The 21,072-nt window shown below is 42.8% G+C and overlaps 1 protein-coding gene across 1 annotated transcript in view; it reads right to left on the reverse strand.

The window, feature by feature from the left end:
* LOC109870918 (follistatin-related protein 1-like) overlaps positions 1-21,072 on the reverse strand; it is a 62,209-nt gene continuing 41,137 nt past the window's right edge. Inside the window, exons 5-11 of the mRNA XM_020461622.2 lie at positions 20,839-20,871; positions 20,184-20,314; positions 7,796-7,914; positions 5,673-5,785; positions 2,581-2,691; positions 2,330-2,424; positions 1-1,472 (exon numbers count right to left, since the gene is read on the reverse strand). Of these exons, the coding sequence (XP_020317211.1) occupies positions 1,431-1,472; positions 2,330-2,424; positions 2,581-2,691; positions 5,673-5,785; positions 7,796-7,914; positions 20,184-20,314; positions 20,839-20,871 (644 nt within the window). The 3' untranslated portion in view covers positions 1-1,430. The remainder of the gene's footprint in view (positions 1,473-2,329; positions 2,425-2,580; positions 2,692-5,672; positions 5,786-7,795; positions 7,915-20,183; positions 20,315-20,838; positions 20,872-21,072) is intronic.

The raw sequence follows: 21,072 nt of genomic DNA on the forward strand, positions 1-21,072 counted from the left end.
TAGTACTGTATGGGTTGTCTTTTATTGGCATATATACTCCTTATACACTCTGCATTCCTTTTAGAATAAAAAGTTATTAACCAAACTAGTTATGGAACTTTTACACAAACATTTAACAAGGACTAAACCACATAGCTCTAAGGTTACTATAAACATTCTGCCAATTATAGTCTTGCCCATTGCAATTGTGGTTTAAAGCTTGCTGGACACAAGGCCTCGACAGTGTGTGTCTGCAGGCCTATGTTTGGGTGTTAAAGGCACTGATTTAACCACAAATAATTCTCAGGATGAGTGGGATTTTGACAAATAAAACATAAAACAAATATGACACTCACCGCCACACACTAGTAGCTCACACTCTCTCAAAAAACACTCCCTCATCACACACACACACATTATCGGACAGGTGCATTCCCTCTGAGTTAGAGATGCATCTAAGTTATGTTAGCTGACAGCAAGGCTAATCCTTATAACTGATCTTTGATAAGCACAGGTATAGTGTTGTTGCTGGGTCCAGAGTAATGCTTTACCTGGAGGGGTTCGTACAGCATTTCATCATCATAGTCATCATCAGGCTTTGGTTTCAGTTCTCTCCCTGCTGTACTCAGTTCAGCTCTGTGCTTGGTGCTTTCATTCTATATTCTACTTGGGGTTTCACATCTAGATGACTATTGCTTTGATGTTTCTGAAACAAGCACCAGAGAGCGCTGATTGAATACAGCACAGGAGCCATTGTGACCACATGATCTCCAACTCAAGCATATAACAAATTGTACATAGGAGCAAGTGTATTTGTCAAAAAGCAGGGCATACTAACTAAATGGGATGATTCACTAAGGCCTGAAACTATGCTGCTAGTCACAGAGGGGGAAGTGCATTGGTCAAGTAGTATCATGGCAGTTCTGTAAGCAAATAAGCTTAAAGTCAAGTGTATGACATACCACTACCTTCCCCTACAATAGGTCACTGACATTGTCTTGCTCTACACTTCTAACACATCTTGAAGTACTTTCAAGATGATTTTGTTTCCTTGATGAAGAAAGTTGTCCCAACAGCTCACTCCTAACATCTGTCATCTTTCTCATTCCAAACAATTACTGCTTGCTATTTTACTAACAAGAGCCATACTGTATCTATATTGTATACATAGGAAGAAGAAGAAAACTGTAACAGTAAAAAATGGCCCCATTCCTAGTGCAGGGTGCAGTAATACAATCACAAATAAAGACAGTACTTAACACAAGGAACTCCTAAAATAATACTCCAGACTGCCCTTGCATCTAACAAACATCAACAAAAAGACAGTAAAAAAGCTATAATATTTAACATATGAGTAAATTCAGCAATAGCACAGGGCCTCAAGGTACATCAAGTATAGAGGAAGAGTGACTCTCTCGCACTCTCTCTCAAGCCCTTCTTCTTTGGGCCTCTTAGGCCTCCTTTGTGCTGACCTTCATCTTCTCCACTGTTTCCTGTGTTTAAAAGAGGGAGGGGGGGGGGGGTAGAGGGAGAGAGAGAGATGGTGTGAGAGGAGAATATTATACATTGTCATGAGAAGAGCAATATACTGTATGCCATGTAGCTCTGATTAGATAGTAACAGATTCAATACCCAAAATTCCTCTACCCAGTGTTGTAGATATTTGGTAGTAGAGTAGTGGCCTGAGGGCACACACTTAATGTGCTGTGAAATCTATTGTTAAATGTACTGTAATGTTTTTTAAATTATGTAACTTCCTTAATGTTGCTGGACCCCAGGAAAAGTAGTTGCTGCCTTGGCAGCCGATAATGGGTCGCATGATCTGTACAAGGTTAGTCATCAATAAAGAACAACTCTGCCACTGTTTCTTTCTCAGGACAACTAAACATGCTGTATTGGCATGACAAAGCATATCTCCCACTCCTGATGGTCTAGGTCAGGGTTCCAACCCTAATCTAGTGCACCTGATTCTAATAATTAACTGGTTGATAAGCTATATTAGATGCGTTACAACTGGAAATGGAGCAAAAACCTACTGGAGGGTAGCTCTCCAAGAACAGGTTTGGAGAGCCCTGGTCTAGGTACACTATTTGCATAGTCATGACTGTTCAAACCACCCTTAATGTTGTGAGATATGCAGAATAGTTACTCATGGGCTATAGTACACATCTTTCAAGGGGTGAAACAGGTGTGATAAACTCATTTGTTCTAAACTTTCAATAATATTGCAGCTAGTTGATAACTCTGTCTAGACAAATTCCAGAGCTACCCATCTGTCTGGGGAGATTGGAGAGCGGCCTGGTCTGTCCGTTGAACTTTGACCAACTGTTTCCTTTGGTGACAGGCTGACCTGGTGCTTGTTAAGCTCGGTCACACGGAGACTCCATTCCTCCTCGGTCATCTCCTGCCCCGCCTCCCCGGTCTCCTTGACAACCGCTGTCTTGTCTGAGAAAGAGATGCAAAGGATGAAAGAATTACAGGAACAATTGGAGAGAGAGAAGAACAGGTGTTGAGTCCTTATCTGTTGTGCTATATGTGGTTCAGATGACTTGTAGATGAGTCAGTGTGTCTATACAGGTGTGCTGGTGTGTCTTTCCTCACCAGTGCAGGTCATGGCAGTGCAGACCCAGTTGCCACAGGCACACACACAGCGGTTACACTCCACCTGTGTCTCGGCCCCATCTTCATAGGTCTCATCCTCCAGGGCACACTCTGCAGGGGGGGCACATAGAATTCAGATTAAAAATAGATAGAGTACAGCAGATATGGTGCCTCTCATACACCCCACATCTAACAAAGAGATATACAATTCTGTGTTTTTAAGTTAAATCAATTTATTCTGTCTAAATAGGACCATGGCAATGCAGTTGAGTAGTGATGAGTTTATACATAGTCCACAGCAGAAAGAGAGCAACAGAGCCCTGATGCCCTCTGTTAAAACACTGTACTGGGCCATTTGAAATAGCATACTGTCACGGTCGTGGTATGGAGGAGACCAAGGCGCAGCGTGGTAAACATACATCCAGAAAGAACACTGAACAAACTATCAAAACGAACCGTGAAGCTAATATGCGTAGTGCAGACAGGCAACTAAACATAGACCAAGAACCCACAAAATACCCAAGGAATATGGCTACCTAAATATGGTCCCCAATCAGAGACAACGATAAACAGCTGCCTCTGTATGAGAACCAATCTAGGCAACCATAGACATAAACACCTAGCCTTACAAAAAACCCTAGACATACAAAAAAAAACTAGACAATACAAAAACTAACAAACCACCCTCGTCACACCCTGACCTAACCAAAAATAAAGAAAACAAAGATAACTAAGGTCAGGGCATGACACATACAGTGGATTTGGAAAGTATTCAGACCCCTTAACTTTATCCACATTATGTTACGTTACAGCCTTATTCTAAAATGGATAAAATCGTTTTTCCCCCTCATCAATATACTCACAATACCCCATAATGACAAAGCAAAAACAGTTTAGAAATTTTTGCAAATGTATTAAAGATAAAAACGGAAATATCAGATTTACATAAGTATTCAGACACCTTTTACTCAGTGTTGAAGCACATTTGGCAGCGATTACAGCCTCGAGTCTTCTTGGGTATGACGCTACAAGCTGGGCACAGCTGTATTTGGGGAGTTTCTTCCATTCTTCTCTGCAGATCCTCTCAAGCGGTCAGGTTGGATAGAGAGAGTCGCTGCACAGCTATTTTCAGGTCTCTCCAGAGAGGTTCAATCGGGTTCAAGTCCGGGCTCTGGCTGGGCCACTCAAGAACATTCAGAGACTTGTCCCAAAGCCACTCCTGCGTTGTCTTGTGTGCTCAGGGTCGTTGTCCTGTTGGAAGGTGAACCTTCGCCCCAGTCTGAGGTCCTGAGCGCTCTGGAGCAGGTTTCATCAAGGATCTCTGTACTTTGCTCCGTTCTTCTTTCCCTCGATCCTGACTAGTCTCCCAGTCCCTGACACTGAAAAACATCCCCAAGGTATGATGCTGCCACCACCATGCTTCACCGTAGGGATGGTGCCAGGTTTCCTCCAGACATAACACTTGGCATTCAGGCCAAAGAGTTCAATCTTGGTTTCATCAGACCAGAGAATATTGTTTCTCATGGTCTGAGAGTCTTTAGGCGCCTTTTTCCAAGCGGACTGTTCCATGCGGACTGTTGTGTGCCTTTTACTGAAGAATGGCATGCGTCTGGCCACTCTACCATAAAGGCCTGATTGGTGGAGTGCTGCAGAGATGGTTGTCCTTCTGGAAGGTTCTCCCATCTCCACAGAGGAACTCTGGAGCTCTGTCAGAGTGACCATCGAGTTCTTGGTCACCTCCCTGACCAAGGCCCTTCTGAATGCTCATTCCCCTGAATGCTCATTTTGGCCAGGCGGCCAGCTCTAGGAAGAGTCTTGGTGGTTCCAAACTTCTTCCATTTAAGAATGATGGAGGCCACTGTGTTGTTGGGGACCTTCAATGCTGCAGAAATGTTTTGGTACCCTTCCCCAGATCTGTGCCTTGACCGACGCCTGTCCAGGAGCTCTACGGACAATTCCTTCAACCTCATGGCTTGGTTTTTGCACTGTCAACTGTGGAACCTTACATAGACAGGTGTGTGCCTTTCCAAATCATGTCCAATCAATTTAATTTACCACAGGTGGAGTCCAATCAAGTTCTAGAAACATCTCAAGGATGATCAATGGAAACAGGATGCACCTGAGCTCAATTTCAAGTCTTATAGCAAAGGCTCTGAAGACTTACATAAATAAGGTATTCCTGTTATATAATTTTTATCAATTTGCCAAAATGTCATTAAGGGATATTGTGTGTAGATTGCTGAGATTTTTTTAAATCACATTTTTAAGGCTGTTACGTAACAACATGTGGAATAAGTCAAGGGGTCTGAATACTTTCCAAATGCACTGTAAATGTTAAATTAAATATACGTCTTTCAAACTTTCTTAGGTCCATCCTACACACAAAATAATGTATAATTTATATGTAGAAAAAAGGAAATATATACAGTAATTGTAAGCCAAAATTAATGTTTCCTTCATAGACATCCAAATTAATTTCAAACCGAGCTATTCTTTCTCGTTCCTCAATAGACCGACAAAGTGTCAGGGAGGCCCAACACCACCAAATATGTTCATGATTGGATGAATAATAAAAACATTTACATTACTTTTGGTGAACAGTGTGCAGGTCGCTATTATGGGTTATGCTAGCTTCCTTATTATGCTAGCTTCCTTTCTAGTAGCTATAGCTAGCTAACTAAAATATTTATGAAAATTATGAAAAATAATATTTGATTGTCCCTGCGGGACAGGGTGTTATAACAGGTTCACAGCCTCTGCTCAACTCAGTACAGTACAACAGACTGAGGAAAAATGATCTTGTCTGTAAATAAATCATATTTAGCTGTTTTGCTTCAATGAATTTCAAGAATGTTAGGGTGAGTTACAGTAGATATGCTTGTGGTTGTGGTGAATAAGTTTGCTATTTTGATTAACATAATGTAAATCCCATGCACTTTAAATGCATACTGCAATTTACTGCATGTATTGGAGAGGTTGATATAGAGGTATTTGTGTAATGAACTGAGAAAAAAACATGTGATGTCAGCAGTAGTGTGCAATGTTGTCATCATAGAGTAATGGGGTCAAAGGTCATGTGTCTATGAGCTCACTCTTCTCGGGTGGGTTGAAGCCAGGCTTCAGGCAGTTGAGGAACTCATCGAAGCTAAGCTTCCAGTCAGCGTTCTCATCTGACAGCTCGAACAGGGCGTCCACACACAGGCTTCTGGGAACAGGACAAAGAAACACACACACAAGTTCACATCCACTGCCTGTACTCATAGTTATGTATAGCTGTTGAGATGGTTATTGGGCATAGCTTCTGACTGATAAAAAAGTTAGTGGCTGATTTTGCATAGAGAATCTTCCTACACTGTAAACAAATCTGTTGTTTCAACTTATTATTATTAAGTAACTGGTTCCACAATTTTTTTTTTTGTTTACTCAAATGTTCAGTTCAAGTGTTACCTTAACCATCTCAAAAAGTTGCCTCAAATTTAGCTCCAACTTAAGAAAAAAAACATCTACTTAAGATGTGTCACACCCTGGCCATAGAGAGGCCAGGGTGTGACTAGGGTGGGCATTCTATGTTCTTTTTTCTATGTTTTTGTATTTCTTTGTTTTTGGCCAGGTATGGTTCTCAATCAGGGACAGCTGTCTATCGTTGTCTCTGATTGGGAACCATACTTAGGTAGCTCTTGCCCACATGGGTTTTGTGGGTAGTTATTTTCTGTTTTGTATGTCTGCACCAGACAGAACTGGTTAGTTTGTGCCACTTTGTTCTTTTTTGTTCTAGTGTTCAGTTTTATTAAAAATCATGAACACATACCATGCTGCACCTCGGTCCTCTTCTTCAAACAGCCGTTACAAAATGATGTCTTTGCTCAGAAATGGTCTCATAATTTATGTTCATTCAACTAAAAATTTGTATTTGGGCATCTTAACAATAAATGGCTGTGCAACTGGTCACACACACAATGTTTTTAACATACAATATTTGACACACATTAACATTGTGCATATTCTCTTATACAGTAATTACGATTCAACATGTCCTCACTTGAGATTTGAATTCACAACCTCTTGGTTTCACGGCATTCCAGTCTTCCTGGTAGGCCACCATGTCTGTGTCGAAGACTGATTTTACCTGTATTGCTACACTTTGCACTTCAAAGTAAAATCTCAGCTTTGTTAAAAGTACACTCAATAAAAACTATTTTATTTATCATAGTGATTCAGGACTAACATTAAAACAGAATAATATGCGCCAACAACAGACAACTACACAGAAAAAACTACAATTGCTGAAATAAGTAAATCAAATCAATGATGAGAGAATAATCAGATTAACTTATAAATGACCCAGACGTGGAGACATAGCAGGAAGATCAGAATGCCATGAACCAAGAGGTTGCGAATTCAAATCCCAGGTGAAGACATGTTGAATAATAATGACTGTATCAATGCACAATGTAATCACAAATGTCAAATATGTAAGTTAAAAGCATTGTTTGTGTGTGTAACCAGTTGCACAAACTTTTTTAGTTTGAAAAATAACAATTTATAGTTGAATGAACATATGTGACAACTTGAAAAAACACATTTTAAATTGACTGGATTTTGCCTACGTTTTCTCAAGTTGGAGCTAAGTTTGGCCCAACAATTTTTTATTTTTTCCAGGTAGCATTTGGACCAAAAAAGTTGAGTAAACTAAAAGGATGTGACACCAGTGACACCAGTTACTTAACAATAATTAGTTGAAACAAATACATTTGTTTTTACAGTGTATCCATCCTTCATTTGCAAGGCCAAGAGTTTTCCCTAGTCAAGTCACATGGCCAGGAATTACTCAGGGGCCTACTCATGTGTGGGCAATATAAGCGGCTTATTTAATCAGTTTATTTTCTCCAAACCTGAAGAAGCATTGCAGCACTGCTCCAGTGAGCAGCACAGTGGAAACCCAGGCTCTGATAATGCACAGAACAGATGTCTGTGAGGGTAATAGCCACAGGAGGCCCCCGGTACAGTTTAGACTGGGTCACACAGGGTTTAAGGCTCAGAGAGAGGGAAAGTAGGGCTTAATATAGCACCAGCTCCTCAGAAGCCCTCTACTGTACAGCTGAGGATAAGATATAGATACTGTAGAGGTTTTCATAAACACTACACCAGAAATAGATAAGCTTTTTAAAGATGAAATAGCACGCAAGTACACACTCACTCACACACGCACACTGACCTGAGCAGCCTGTTGCTCTCTTGGTCTGCGTATGACTGCATGTCCACGTTGGAGTCATTATGTTGGATGAACTTGAGGAGCTCTGAGGAGTCCAGCGTGGAGTCACCATTGTCGTAGTTCTGTGTACACGCGCACGCACGCACGCACACACACACACACACACACACACACACACACACACACACACACACACACACACACACACACACACACACACACACACAGAGTTAGTAGGAGGAGAGAAGAGTTTCTCTATCAATCACTCTCTAACAATATCTCCCTTTAACTGATAAAACACCTGCTTCTAGTCTGCTAATCCAGAGAGAGGGGGGACAAATGGAAATGGAACTCTATAACAGCTATAGAGTTCTATTCTATAAAGATTGACAGACAGACATGGTGAATAGGGAGAGAAAGTGAGACAGTCTCCAGAAAGAGAGGGGGAGGGGTGCGATGGCCCTGCCAGATAAGGGGATTGAGGGGTTTGGATGCAGGGACATGTTGCCTTGGAAATAGATATGGTCTTTAATCCACGGGGGTTTCCCCACGGGGGTCCCCCAGGTTGAACCTCTATATTGCGGTGGAGGGAAACTTAAAGTCTCCATTATATCTTTAGTGCGTAGATGTGGTGGTATGTGGGACTATACTAAAGCCTCCATTTTACGTGTGGCTGTGCGTTTTGTTGCCAACCTGACTTTGCTACCTGACAACTTTACGGTTTTTACTTTTTAATTATTGTTTATATTTTTAGTTTTTCCCTCACTCAACTTTTTATCATTAAACTTTTTCACTCCGGACGCTTTATCTGGACGTGGTTCGTCAGGACCTCCAACTTCTAATTGCAGTCGCTGTACTCATAATATATAGGAGAATCGGCAGGGTAGCTGTGCTGCAAGCCCAGCTTCAGACGCAATCGTTAGGCAAGGGTCATTTCAGTGTAGGAAAGGAAACAGCGTCTGTGCCACCAGTAAGTACAGATAGTAACGTTAGTATAAATCCCCTCGCACGGTCCCCGCAGCCGGACAACTTTCTCATGGCTTCTGGAGGGAAATGCTGTAGGAATGCTCAATCGGTGTCGCTCATTCAGCCGACAGAAACTTTCAACCGGTTTTCCCCATTAAGCAGCGAGTCGGAGTCTGAGGCCGAGCCTTCTCTTGTCTCTACTCCTCCCGTTACGGGGTCTGAGACGCCGAAGCTTCCCACCATTAGCTCTGACAAATTGAAAACCCTAGTCATTGGCGACTCCATTACCCGCAGTATTAGACTTCAAACTAATCATCCAGCGATCATACACTGTTTATCAGGGGGCAGGGCTACCGACATTAAGGCTAATCTGAAGATGGTGCTGGCTAAAGCTAAAACTGGCGAGTGTAGAGAGTATAGAGATATTGTTATCCACGTCGGCACCAACGATGTTAGGATGAAACAGTCAGAGGTCACCAAGCGCAACATAGCTTCAGCGTGTAAATCAGCTAGAAAGATGTGTCGGCATCGAGTAATTGTCTCTGGCCCCCTCCCAGTTAGGGGGAGTGATGAGCTCTACAGCAGAGTCTCACAACTCAATCGCTGGTTGAAAACTGTTTTCTACCCCTCCCAAAATATATAATTTGTAGATAATTGGCCCTCTTTCTGGGACCAAGCCTGGCCTGCTGAGGAGTGACGGACTCCATCCTAGCTGGAGGGGTGCTCTCATCTTATCTACCAGGGCTCTAACTCCTCTAGCTCCACAATGAAATAGAGTGCAGGCCAGGCAGCAGGCTGTTAGCCAGCCTGCCAGCTTAGTGGAGTCTGCCACTAGCACAGTCAGTGTAGTCAGCTCAGCTATCCCCATTGAGACTGTGTCTGTGCCTCGACCTAGGTTGGGCAAAACTAAAAATGGCGGTGTTCGCCTAAGCAATCCCACTAGGATAAAGACCTCCTCCATTCCTGCCATTATTGAAAAAGATCGTGATACCTCACATCTCAAAATAGGACTACTTAAAGTTAGATCCCTCACTTCAAAGGCAGTTATAGTCAATTAACTAATCACTGATCATAATCTTGATGTGATTGGCCTGACTGAAACATGGCTTAAGCCTGATGAATTTACTGTGTTAAATGAGGCCTCAACTCCTGGTTACACTAGTGACCATATCCCCTGTGCATCCCGCAAAGGCGGAGGTGTTGCTAACATTTACGATAGCACATTTCAATTTACAAAATAAATATGAAGTTTTCGTCTTTTGAGCTTCTAGTCATGAAATCTATGCAGCCTACTCAATCACTTTTTATAGCTACTGTTTACAGGCCTCCTGGGCCATATACAGCGTTCCTCATTGAGTTCCCTGAATTCCTATCGGACCTTGTAGTCATAGCAGATAATATTATAATTTTTGGTGACTTTAATATTCACATGGAAAAGTCCACAGACCCACTCCAAAAGGGTTTCGGAGCCATCATCGACTAAGTGGGTTTTGTACAAGATGTCTCTGGACCTACTCACTGTCACAGTCATACTCTGGACCGAGTTTTGTCCCATGGAATAAATGTTGCGGATCTTAATGTTTTTCCTCATAATCCTGGACTATCGGACCACCATTTTATTACGTTTGCAATTGCAACAAATAATCTGCTCAGACCCCAACCAAGGAGCATCAAAAGTCGTTCTATAAATTCATAGACAACACAACGATTCCTTGATGCCCTTCCAGAATCCCTCTGCTTACCCAAGGACGTCAGTGGACAAAAATCAGTTAACCACCTAACTGAGGAACTCAATTGAACCTTGCGCAATACCCTAGATGCAGTTGCACCCCTAAAAACTAAAAACATTTCTGATAAGAAACTAGCTCCCTGATTTACAGAAAATACCTGAGCTCTGAAGCAAGGTTCCAGAAAATTGGAATGGAAATGGCGCCACACCAAACTGGAAGTCTTCCGACTAGCTTGGAAAGACAGTACCGTGCAGTATCGAAGAGTCCTCACTGCTGCTTGATCATCCTATTTTTCCAATTTAATTGAGGAAAATAAGAACAATCCTAAATTTATTTTTGATACTGTCACAAAGCTAACTCAAAAGCAGCATTCCCCAAGTGAGGATGGCTTTCCCTTCAGCAGTAATAAATTCATGAACTTCTTTGAGGAAAAGATCATGATTATTAGAAAGCAAATTACGGACTCCTCTTTAAATCTGCGAATTCCTCCAAAGCTCAGTTGTCCTGAGTCTGCACAACTCTGCCAGGACCTAGGATCAAGAGAGACACTCAAGTGTTTTAGTACTATATCTCTTGACACAAAGATGAAAATAATCATGGCCTCTAAACCTTCAAGCTGCATACTGGACCCTATTCCAACTAAACTACTGAAAGAGCTGCTTCCTGTGCTTGTTCCTCCTATGTTGAACATAATAAACGGCTCTCTACCCACTGGATGTGTACCAAACTCACTAAAAGTGGCAGTAATAAAGCCTCTCTTGAAAAAGCCAAACCTTGATCCAGAAAATATAAAAAAGTGTCGGCCTATATTGAATCTTCCATTCCTCTCAAATATTTAGAAAAGGCTGTTGCGCAGCAACTCACTGCCTTCCTGAAGAAAAACAATATATACGAAATGCTTCAGTCTGGTTTTAGACCCCATCATAGCACTGAGACTGCACTTGTGAAAGTGGTAAATTACTTTTTAATGGCATCAGACCGAGGCTCTGAATCTGTCCTCGTGCTCCTAGACCTTAGTGCTGCTTTTGATACCATCGATCACCACATTCTTTTGGCGATATTGGAAACCCAAATTGATCTACACGGACAAGTTCTGGCCTGGTTTAGATCTTATCTGTCGGAAAGATATCAGTTTGTCTCTGTGAATGGTTTGTCCTCTGACAAATCAACTGTAAATTTTGGTGTTCCTCAAGATTCGTTTTAGGACCACTATTGTTTTCCCTATATATATTATTTTATATATAATGTATATATAATGAAAGAAAACATAATGTTAACTTTCACTGCTATGCGGATGACACACAGCTGTAAATGTCAATGAAACATGGTGAAGCCCCAAAATTGCCCTCGCTAGAAGTCTATGTTTCAGACATAAGGCAGTGGATGGCTGCAAACTTTCTACTTTTAAACTCGGACAAAACCTAGATGCTTGTTCTAGGTCCCAAGAAACAAAGAGATCTTCTGTTGAATCTGACAATTAATCTTAATGTTTGTACAGTCGACTCAAATAAAACTGTGAAGGACCTTGGCGTTACTCTGGACCCTGATATCTCTTTTTATTATATATATATATATATATATATATATATAAAATAAAATAATTTTTTTTATTAAACACACACAAGAATGGTGTATAGGTATACAAGACAGGTATACAATTCTTATCTAAACATAAAAGCGCATTCAGGAACAACAAGACCCAGAGCCCTGGATGAAAAACAAATAATACAAAACACGACATACAAAACAAGGACACGTAGAAAGAAAGAGGGAAGATGCCCCCCCACTTATTCCCCCCCCCCCAGAATAGCTGGGATACTAGCCTGGGGTTCTGCTACATAGAGGAGGATGTCATCTGCGTATAGGGAAATCTTATTTAGAGTATCTTTAGTATTATAGCCGTGTATTGCTGCATGAGATCTAATCGTCTGAGCCAGGGGTTCGATAATTAGGGCGAAGAGCATAGGCGACAGCACACAAACCTGCCTTGTCCCCCTGACAAGGTTAAATCGGGGCGACAATGATTGGTTAGTGAATATTCAGGCACAGGGGTTCCTATATAAAAGCTGATTCCAATTTATGAACTCATCTCCAATATTACATTTCTGTAGGACCTTGAATAGATAGGGCCACTCAACTTGGTCAAAGGCCTTTTCGGCGTCAAGAGATATGACGGCAAGGTCCACGTTGGGTAACCTCTGAGAATACATAATATTGAAGAGGCGCCTGAGATTGAAGAATGAGTTTCTGTTAGCGATAAAGCCGGTCTGATCCGAATGGACCAATTTGCCAATTAAAGTGCTAAGCCTGTTAGCCAGAGTTTTTGCTAAAGTCTTTTGGTCTGTATTAAGGAGAGATATTGGTCTGTATGACCCTACCTCTTCTGGATCTTTACCCTTCTTATGTATAACTGGAATGAACGCTTCGTCCAAAGTAGAAGGGAGAGCTCCATCCTCATTGGCCTGAACCAACATTTTGTGCAGGTAGGGAGAGAGCATGTTGCTGAATGTTTTATAGAATTCACCAGGGTATCCATCTGGGCCCGGGGTCTTGCCACTCTTTAGAGATTTAATTGTTTCTCGGATTTCATCAAGAGATATTTCCTTATTCAGGAAGTTAGAATCTTCCTGGTTCAGGGCAGGAAGATTACAGTCCTCCAAAAATGTTTGCATAATTAAGGGGTTAGGATCCGCTTTAGATGTATATAGAGTCTCATAAAACTGCCGGAATCTGTCATTTATGTCTTTGGGGGAAGAGAGTAATTCCCTTAGATGCAGATTTAACTTTGTGAATCATTCGGTCACCCACATTTTTTCGAAGTTGTCTGGCGAGTAATTTGTGTGGTTTGTCACCAAACTCAAAATATTTTTGCTTGGCATAGAGAAAAGATTTAGCAATTTTAGCTGAGAGAATCTGATTATATTCAAATTTTAAAGAGGTCATTTTTTAAATGTTTCTCCATAGATGGATGGCTAGCATTCTCCCTATCCAGTAAGTGAATTTGTCCCTCCAGTTCTTCCAGTTTTCCTCTGTTTCGCCTACTCCTGGCAGCCTGAAAGGAGATGATACAGCCTCTCAGATAAGCCTTCAGTGTTTCCCACAATAATGCTGGGGAGGTCTCTGTGTTGTCGTTGGTATCAAAGAAAAATGTAATTTGGTCTTTAAGATATTCACAGAATGTTGGTTCTGTGAGGAGCTGAGGATTCAACCTCCAGACCCTCTCATTTGGTACAATGTCACCCAATCTCAGGGAGAAGGTGAGTGGACTGTGGTCCGAGATTATAATATCATGATACCTCACATTACAGGTATAGGGGAGTAGTCTAGCATCCAACAAAAAGTAGTCAATTCGAGTATAAACCTTGTGAACATGAGAGTAAAAGGAGTATTCCCTACCCGTAGGGTTAGCCATCCTCCATATATCAAATCAGTTTGAATTTTTTATGTAGGTATTCAAGAATTCGCTTGAATAGGAGGTAGGGGTTCGCCAGGTAGAGGATCTATCCAAATACTGGTCTAGCACACAGTTAAGGTCCCCTCCAATGACCAGGTTAGTATGGGAGATATCTGGAATCAGGGCAAGGACTCTTTTGAAAAAAGAGGGGTTATCAATGTTTGGCCCATAGATATTTAGTAGAGTTACTGAGGTAGAGTGGATTTCTCCTATTACGATCACATACCGACCCTCTTTATCCGCAAGGGTGGTTTTATGTAGAAAGGGAATTCCTTTCCGTACCAGAATCGCTGTGCCTCTCGTTTTGGCAGAGAAGTTAGAGTGATACACTTGCCCCACCCACCTACACTTAAGTCTGCTATGAGAGTTATTCTTCAGATGGGTTTCTTGCAAAAATATAATATCAGACGAGAGTGCTTTCAGGTGGGCTAGGACCTTGCCCCTCTTAATTGGTTCCTTTAAACCCTTGACATTCCAGGAAGTGATTGTAAGCCCCGCCTTCCTCTCGTTTGTAGTTCCTATGGTGGCCTGCATACCATGTAACTTGATAAAAAGTTAAGAAAGCGCACCAAACCATCAAGATCAGCATATGTAGCATCTACACCCGAGCAGTATCCAACCCACCCCTCCCACCCTGCAAGCACCTTTACTTCCCACCCTGTTCCCCTAATTTCCCCAACACTTACCCCCCCCCCCCCCCTATTTAACAGGCATGCACAAGCAGGAGTAAAAAAAGGAAAAATAAAAATAATAAACACATTGTCTGGCCGATGCCAAAAAAGCACGGCGCGACCTCGAACAAGAGGAAAAACAAAAATAAAATCCCAACTATACGTTCACCTCTCACTATCCTAGAACTTCTACTAACATATGAACTGAGGAGGCTCCCGCGAATAAAGTGTTCAGTTGGCATCTAATAAACCTAAATATGTTGCAACTTAAACATATTGCGCATTTAAGCGTCATCCTGGGTCAATCCCAGAGATAAGCAAGATATAGCCTCAAGATTATATTGCTAAGCACTCCTGGTCAAAAAATAAACCATCCGCAACCGACATAGTCAGCCGTACCTTTACATACTGTGGGTCAGGACATCGGAACAAGGATTTGCTAAATTAAACGTTCCCCCCATTAAACATTAAAAAAAAAAATATATATATATATATATACATACATACACATACACACATGCATACACACATACACATACATACATATATATACACATACACACATACACACACACACACACACACACATACACACATACATACATACATACCCACACAAAAAAAATCACATATAAAAATATATATTTAAAGAATATGTATATACATCCATATGCACATATACACATACAAACATGCATACCCCAGTATAACAATCTACACTGATTTAAAATATACACATACATAATACTAAAATGCTAAGAGAAAATAGTAATAAAGTACAAATAGTAATTATATGTACGCACACCTACACAGCCATATAAGCACTACAGAGGGCTGGTGGAACTCTAGTAATAGTAATTATATGTACTCACACCTACACAGCCATATAAGCACTACAGAGGGCTGGTGGGACTCTAGTCGGGAGAGCGGCCCAAGGCTAGCCAAAGGCAGAACGGCACAAAACATCAACTTGCTAACCAGGTGTCTGCGTCTGCCCCTTCCCAACCATCACCCCCAGTCCCCTGCAAGCAATAAATAAATGGTATGGTAGTAAGAATAATGTAAGGATTGTAAAATAAATAACGAAACACAACAAAAGTGGGGGAATATAAGTATATCCGTCCGAAGGTGTCAGTGATCAAACCTGGAAGTAAAAATATGCATCGCTCTGAGCACAGCCGGGATGAAAGTGAATTTAACGTTAAATGAGAGCTCTGACCGCCATCCATGTTCGGTAGCCCTTGTTGAGCCTGTTTAATACAGTTTCACCCAATATGGTATAGTATGGATTCGAGTCCATGGGCAGGCCCTAACACGCAATGACAAGGCACTCTAATCTGTACGGGGGATTGGTGTATATCCCCGGATAAACTTCTCTGCGTCCAAAACCGAGGAGAGCCAAATCTTCTCACCGGAAGGCGGGGTAATTCTTAGTCTTGCAGGGAAGAGTAAGGCTGGGCGAAGATGGAGTTTGTAGAGTTTGGTCATAACATCTCTGTAGTAGGCGCGATGCTTTGCCACATCGGGCGCATAATCCTCATATACACGGAATGGATGCCCTTTATGTGACAGGTTGCCCCTCATTCGAGCTTCACGCAGGATAAGGTCCTTGGTCTTGAAACTGTGACAACAGATGATTACTGGGCGAGGATGTTGGCCCGGTCCAGGCACTGGGACAAGGGAGCGATGTGCACGGTCCAGCTGGGGATCCGAATCCAAAACATCCGATCCCATTGCATCCTTCAATAGCTTGGCGAAGAAGTCGGTGGGGCGAGAGCCCGCCTCTACCCCCTCTGCCAGACCAACAACGCGAAGGTTATTACGTCTGGATCGGCCCTCCAGGTCCACCACTTTCACAGAAAGCTTCTGCACACTATCCTGCAATGACGTGCATAGCTTCTCTAACTCGTCGATCCTACCAGCGTTGAATTCAGAAGCTTTCTCAAGGTTCACAATACTCTGGCCATGCGAAGCGACCGTTCGAATGATGCTCTCGATTTTGGTGTCCAGTTCAGCAATAGTGGCCTTAAGATCCTCAGCTATAGCAACACATAGCTCCCCCAAAGCCCGGGTAAGTTCTGTAAGTGTCACGTTGTTGCAGGTGCCTCCCGCCATGTCTGTCTCGTTGTTTAGTGGGGAGTAGGCCTCCGCTGTGGATTTATTGTCCTTTGGTCGCTTATTACTCTGCATTTTCATATAAAAAGTTACAATCTTGTATTAGAAAGAAACGTTTGTTGTAAAAAGTGCCATAAAGTAGGTTAAATTAGAATATTTCGCAAAAAAGTTGCAGGAGCCTCTCACGCACAGCCGTTCACTCCAACATGCTAGCTCCGCCCTCCCTGATATCTCTTTTGACGAACATATCAAGACTGTTTCAAGGACAGCTTTTTTCAATCTATGTAACATTGCAAAAATCAGAAACTTTCTGTCCAAAAATTATGCAGAAAAATTTATCCATGCTTTTGTTACTTCTAGGTTAGACTACTGCAATGCTCTACTTTCCGGCTACCTGGATAAAGCACTAAATAAACTTCAGTTAGTGCTAAATATGGCTGCTAGAATCCTGACTAGAACCAAAACAATTGATCATACTACTCCAGTGCTAGCCTCCCTACACTGGCTTCCTGTTAAGGCAAGGGCTGATTTCAAGGTTTTACTGCTAACCTACAAAGCATTACATGGGCTTTCTCCTACCTATCTCTCTGATTTGGTCCTGCCGTACATACCTACTCATACGCTACGGCCATAAGGCGCAGGCCTCCTAATTGTCCCTAGAATTTCTAAGCAAACAGCTGGAGGCAGGGCTTTCTCCTATAGAGCTCCATTTTTATGGAATGGTCTGCCTACCTATGTGAGAGACGCAGACTCTGTCTCAACCTTTAAGTCTTTACTGAAGACTCATCTCTTCAGTGGGTCATATGATTGAGTGTAGTCTGGCCCAGGAGCTTGAAGGTGAACGGAAAGGCTCTGGAGCAACGAACCGCCCTTGCTGTCTCTGCATGGCTGGTTCCCCTCTCTCCACTGGGATTCTTTGCCTCTAACCCTATTACAGGGGCTGAGTCACTGGCTTACTGGTCTTCTTCCATGCCGTCCCTGGGAGGGGTGTGTCACTTGAGTGGGTTGAGTCACTGATGTGATCTTCCTGTCCGGGTTGGCACCCCACCTTGGGTTGTGCCGTGGCGGAGATCTTTGTGGGCTATACTCGGACTTGTCTCAGGATGGTAAGTTGGTGGTTGAAGATATCCCTCTAGTGGTGTGGGGGCTGTGCTTTGGCAAAGTGGGTGGGGTTATATCCTGCCTGTTCGGCCCTGTCCGGGGGTATCATCGGATGGGGCCACAGTGTCTCCTGACCCCTCCTGTCTCAGCCTCCAGAATTTATGCTTCAGTAGTTTGTGTTGGGGGGCTAGGGTCAGTTTGTTATATCTGGAGTACTTCTCCTGTCTTATCCGGTGTCCTGTGTGAATTTAAGTATGCTCTCTCTAATTCTCTCTTTCTTTCTTTCTCTCTCTTGGAGGACCTGAGCCCTAGGACCATGCCTCAGGACTACCTGGCATGAGGACTCCTTGCTGTCCCCAGTCCACCTGACCGTGCTTCTGCTCCAGTTTCAACTGTTCTGCCTGCGGCTATGGAATCCTGACCTGTTCACCGGACGTGCTACCTGTCCCAGACGTGCTGTTTTCAACTCTCTAGAGACAGCAGGAGCGGTAGAGATACTCTTAATGATCAGCTATGAAAAGCCAACTGACATTTACTCCTGAGGTGCTGACTTGCTGCACCCTCGACAACTACTGTGATTATCATTATTTGACCATGCTGGTCATTTATGAACATTTGAACATCTTGGCCATGTTCTGTTATAATCTCCACCCGGCACAGCCAGAAGAGGACTGGCCACTTGTCATACCCTGGTTCCTCTCTAGGTTTCTTCCTAGGTCTTGGCCTTTCTAGGGAGTTTTTCCTAGCCACCGTGCTTCTACACCTGCATTGCTTGCTGTTTGGGGTTTTAGGCTGGGTTTCTGTACAGCACTTTGAGTTAATGAAACTCTCAGACACAAGGCACATAGAGGAGATTGGAAGAGACACGAGAATAATGGTCTTTTGATTTCGAATGAATCTCTCTCATGTTTTCATGTGTGTGGAAGAAACTGTAACTAGTGGGGGAATAAATCACAGAGTTATATAGAGATCGCAACGTTGAATCTGTCCTATTATGGCGTCTGTGAGAGCACGGACAGCGCCATTGAGGCCATCTCCATATTCTTATTCTACTACTTCTGGTTGGTAAACAAACTGTAAGGGTGCATACTGCCACCTGGAGTGTGTTGTTTGAACAGGTATAAAGCCAAGGTTGGTGATATACTGCCATATAGAGTTATGGAATGTTTACTCATGAGTATAATTAATTGGCTAATTCCTCCTGTGATCCTTCCTTAACCCATAGGAAGTCCCATCAAGTTGACTACTTAAAAAAAAGTATTCAATGGTGTTGTCCATGCTAAAACAGACTTCTGGGCCCTAAAGTCCTCCAAACAACTCTCAGTCCCCGTCTCTGAAAAACATCCCCACAGCATGATGCTGCCACCACCATGCTTCACCGCAGGGATGGTGCCAGGTTTCCTCCTGACGAGAAGCTTGGCATTCAGGTCAAAGGAATCAACCTTGGTTTCATCAGACCAGAGAATCTTGTTTCTCATGGTCTGAGAGTCCTTTAGGTGCCTTTTGGCAAACTCCAAGTGGGCTGTCATGTGCCTTTTACTGAGGAGTGGCTTCTGTCTGGTTACTCTACCATAAAGGCCTGATTTGTGGGTTCGCCCATCTCCACAGAGGAACTCTGGAGCTCTGTCAGAGTGACCATCGAGTTCTTGGTCACCTCCCTGACTAAGGCCCTACTGCCCCGATTGCTCAGTTTGGCCGGGTGGCCAGCTCTAGGAAGAGTCTCGGCTGTTCCAAACTTCTTCCATTTAAGAATGATGGAGGCCACTGTGTTCTTGGGGACATTCAATGCAGCAGAAATATTTTGGTACCCTTCCCCAGATCTGTGCCTTAACACATTCCTGTCTCAGCGCTCTATGGACAATTCCTTCGACCTCATGGCTTGGTTTTTGCTCTGACATGCACTGTCAAACTGTGGAACCTTATATAGACAGGTGTGCCTTTCCAAATCATGTTCAATCAATTTAATTTACCACAGGTGGATTCCAATCAAGTTGTAGAAACATCTCAAGGATGATCAATGGAAACAGGACTCACCTGAGCTCATATTCGAGTCTCATAGCAAAGGGTCTGAATACTTATGTAAATGAGGTATTTCTGCTGTTTTTTTTACATTTATATATGGGGTATTGTGTGTAGGTTGATGAGGAAATTGTTTTTTATTGAATCAATTTCTGAATGTAACGTAACAAAATGTGGGAAAAGTCAAGGGGTACTTTCTGAATGCACTGTATGTGAGAGGTAAAAACTGCTTACTATTTTGTAACATTTTTTACATGTGGTCCATAGTTTTGGACTTCATAGAACCAATATCACAACTGGAACACACACACACACACACAGACAGACACACACACCTTGAAGTATTTGAGCAGGATGTCGGTAAAATTGGAGCCCTTGACAAACCAGCCGTCTGGGACCACCTCAGTCTGCAGCCACTGGATCACACGATGCCTCAACTCATTACGGTCTGCTACGTAACACACCACTGGAGAGAGGAATGACAGAGAGAGAGACAGTGGGTGTGATTGAGCGAGACAGAGAGGGAGAGCGAGAGAGAGAATGTGACACAGTCAAAACCCACAATCTAGCAGGTACTCTAGTCTTTCTGACACTCTCTAGGATGGACAAGAGAATCCACATAATCCCTGTTCTGCCCAGAGCACATCAGTACCTCCCCGCTCAGTATGAGGTCAAATGTACTGTCCTAACCCCTAACACCTGGCACTCCCTTTCAGTTAAGTATAGTGATAGGGAGTGGATAAGGTTAGAACACCTTTAAAGAAGTGTGCTTGTTACTAGAGCACTGAGAGATCAGTAGAGCACTGAGAGATCAGTAGAGCACTGAGAGATCAGTAGAGCACTGAGAGATCAGTAGAGCACTGAAAGGGCACTACGAGAGGTGTACTCTGTCTGATAAAGCCCCATTAGGACTAGAGGAGATAAGAGCAGAGAGATACAGAGCTCTGATTGGCCCAAAGCCCACAGATTCACTGTGTCACAATCACTCACCTGGGCTGGCAGCTGCTTGCTCTGCTTTCTTCTCTGCAGATGACAAAGAAAGAGAGAGCAACTTGAATTCATTATGCTTCACAGTATCTAGCATTTCTCCCTATCTAGTGTTTTTCACCATGTCATTGTCACATTGCCACAATAACAATTAATGCCCAAGGACACTGTGACATGATGGCCTCTTTGTGACACTCATACAACAACAGAGGAGTAACCGATTTATCATCAACCTGA

The sequence above is a fragment of the Oncorhynchus kisutch genome, linkage group LG26 (genome assembly GCF_002021735.2).
Source record: "Oncorhynchus kisutch isolate 150728-3 linkage group LG26, Okis_V2, whole genome shotgun sequence".
Taxonomy (NCBI): Eukaryota; Metazoa; Chordata; class Actinopteri; order Salmoniformes; family Salmonidae; genus Oncorhynchus; species Oncorhynchus kisutch.